Source organism: Aplysia californica, unplaced genomic scaffold, assembly GCF_000002075.1.
Source record: "Aplysia californica isolate F4 #8 unplaced genomic scaffold, AplCal3.0 scaffold00026, whole genome shotgun sequence".
NCBI classification, from domain to species: Eukaryota; Metazoa; Mollusca; class Gastropoda; order Aplysiida; family Aplysiidae; genus Aplysia; species Aplysia californica.
In genome coordinates, this window is record NW_004797296.1 from 390,766 (window position 1) to 392,738 (window position 1,973).

At 37.9% G+C, this 1,973-nt stretch overlaps 2 protein-coding genes across 3 annotated transcripts in view; one reads left to right on the top strand and one right to left on the bottom strand.

The window, feature by feature from the left end:
* The window catches only part of LOC101848170 (translation factor Guf1, mitochondrial), a 23,646-nt gene extending 22,678 nt beyond the window's left edge, over positions 1–968 (bottom strand). For both annotated transcript variants that reach the window (XM_013089547.2, XM_005091120.3), the window contains exon 1: positions 753–968. The gene's annotated coding sequence lies outside the window, so the exon portion shown is untranslated. The remainder of the gene's footprint in view (positions 1–752) is intronic.
* Positions 969–1,215: 247 nt separating this feature from the next.
* The window catches only part of LOC101858158 (ER membrane protein complex subunit 7), a 17,861-nt gene continuing 17,103 nt past the window's right edge, over positions 1,216–1,973 (top strand). Inside the window, exon 1 of the mRNA XM_005091166.3 lies at positions 1,216–1,463. Coding sequence (XP_005091223.3) covers positions 1,216–1,463 — 248 coding nt within the window. The remainder of the gene's footprint in view (positions 1,464–1,973) is intronic.

A 1,973-nucleotide genomic window follows, 5' to 3' on the forward strand; every position in this document is an offset into this window, starting at 1 on the left:
AGGCTAGCCGTACTTAAGGACGGCTAGACTGTCAGGCTAGCCGTACTTAATATTGATGGCTGAATTGTAAATGAAATTTTGGCGATTGTCAAGATTTCCACGTTTAATTCTGATGTGTGCTTTTCAAAGCCTAAGGTATGTTTCGCTTTGGTGAATTTGGAGTTAGTAGAGTAGGGTTAGGGTTAGGGTTAGGGTCAGGGTTAGGGTCAGGGTTAGGGTTAGGGTTAGGGTTGAAGAGTTAGGGTCAGGGTTAGGGTTAGGGTTAGGGACCAAAGCGAAACATACCTTAGGCTTTGAAAAGCGCACATCGGAATTAAACGCGGAAATCTTGACAATCGCCGAAATTTTTAGTTTGTAATGCCAAAAGTATTTGTATTTCAGACAAAACCAAAAGGTGCCTTACTGACTTGCATTATTTGAACCTGAATAATTACTATCTAGATCTAGATCTAGATGTAGATCTAATGAGACCTGTGTACTTAACAGGTTTTAGTCGATTGGGCCAAACCTAGATCTAAGTACGGCTGAGAGTCTAGCCGTACTTAAGTACGGCTAGCCACTTCGAATAGTATTTGGTCACCAAGACTTCTGGATTTCTTCTCTGGATGTAGATTAGATCTAGATTTAGATCTAGATCTAGATCTAGTTCTAAATACTAGATCTAAATGTAAACTGTAAACAAATGGATCGTGGACTTTAATAACGAACGGAACTAATCTACAAACAAGATCACACAAAATATCTAGATCTACCTTTCAGATGCAACTTTGCGCTGTAAACTTCCTCTGCAACACTGAAGTCCCAAACAGTTCTTAACTTGAGTACATCTATTTGCTTGGACAATCGCACTGAATTTCACCTGACCAAAGAACAGTACAGAGGGACTTACACTACTACTGCTTCAGCTAGAGCTAGGCCTAAGGGCGCTGCCATGTTGTTTTACGAACATATGGAATGGAAAATGTTGCAAAACAATATATGTAGATCTAGAATCAAGATTTCTAACTATTCTTTTCAATGAATCTCTGTTGGTTTTTTTTTCAGTTCCTTTTTACTTACTATGTATTGGATAAGATTAAGAGGAGTTTTTTTAAAACCTAAATCGACACTTCTAGATTATTTTTTTGTTTGTTCGAACGTCTTCGTTGAACAAAAAAATATATTAATTAAACTTGATATAATCAAATGCGAAATAAACATGGAATAAAGTACGTTATGTCGAAAAATAAAGGCGAGTCATTTCCGGCGTTGAAAATGGAGGAACCAATGCAGGTTTTCCAGTTCTTACTGTGTTTGTTTCTGTTCAATTGGCAATCATTCGGTTCAGCCGTTGAAATTGATGAAATTGGAGACAGATCTGAATTTAAGATAGAAGGTAAAGTGTTTGTTGCTTCTAAAGACAAAGAATGGACGATGAATTCAAGAGTTCTTGTCGACGGTGGCGAGTATCTGGGCTTCGTGAGGTGAGTAACGGGATTGCCCTACATTTTCTGAACTGCAATTTGTCTGTTTGTCGACCTAGATCTATATCTAGATCTATTATTGAATCAATGAAAAGAGTTCGAAGATGGAATTGACAATACGTGTTTTTGTTTGCTGCTTTGGTTGTTATAAAATGTTATAAGCTTGTTGTTTTGACTCTAGTATAGCCAGTTTTGCTTAGCAAGTGAGCCTTTGCCAAAAGTAAAAGGTGAGGGTGTTTGCATGAGGCATGAGGCCTTTTTAAATCAACCACTACTCGTGGAAAAATTTGTTTTCTACGGAAAACATTATGCTTATAGCAAGGAAATAAGTTGGTCAAGCTGCATGAGGGGAGGACTTCCGTAACGAGCGACCACTATAAAATCTAGATCTAGATATTTTACTCAATGGCTTCCAAAATCCTGATGGGAGACCGAAAGCCACTGTTATACCATCTGTTCATGACAAAATTACGGTAGTTTGCGCATTTTTAGGCCCAGTTAAAAGTTTTG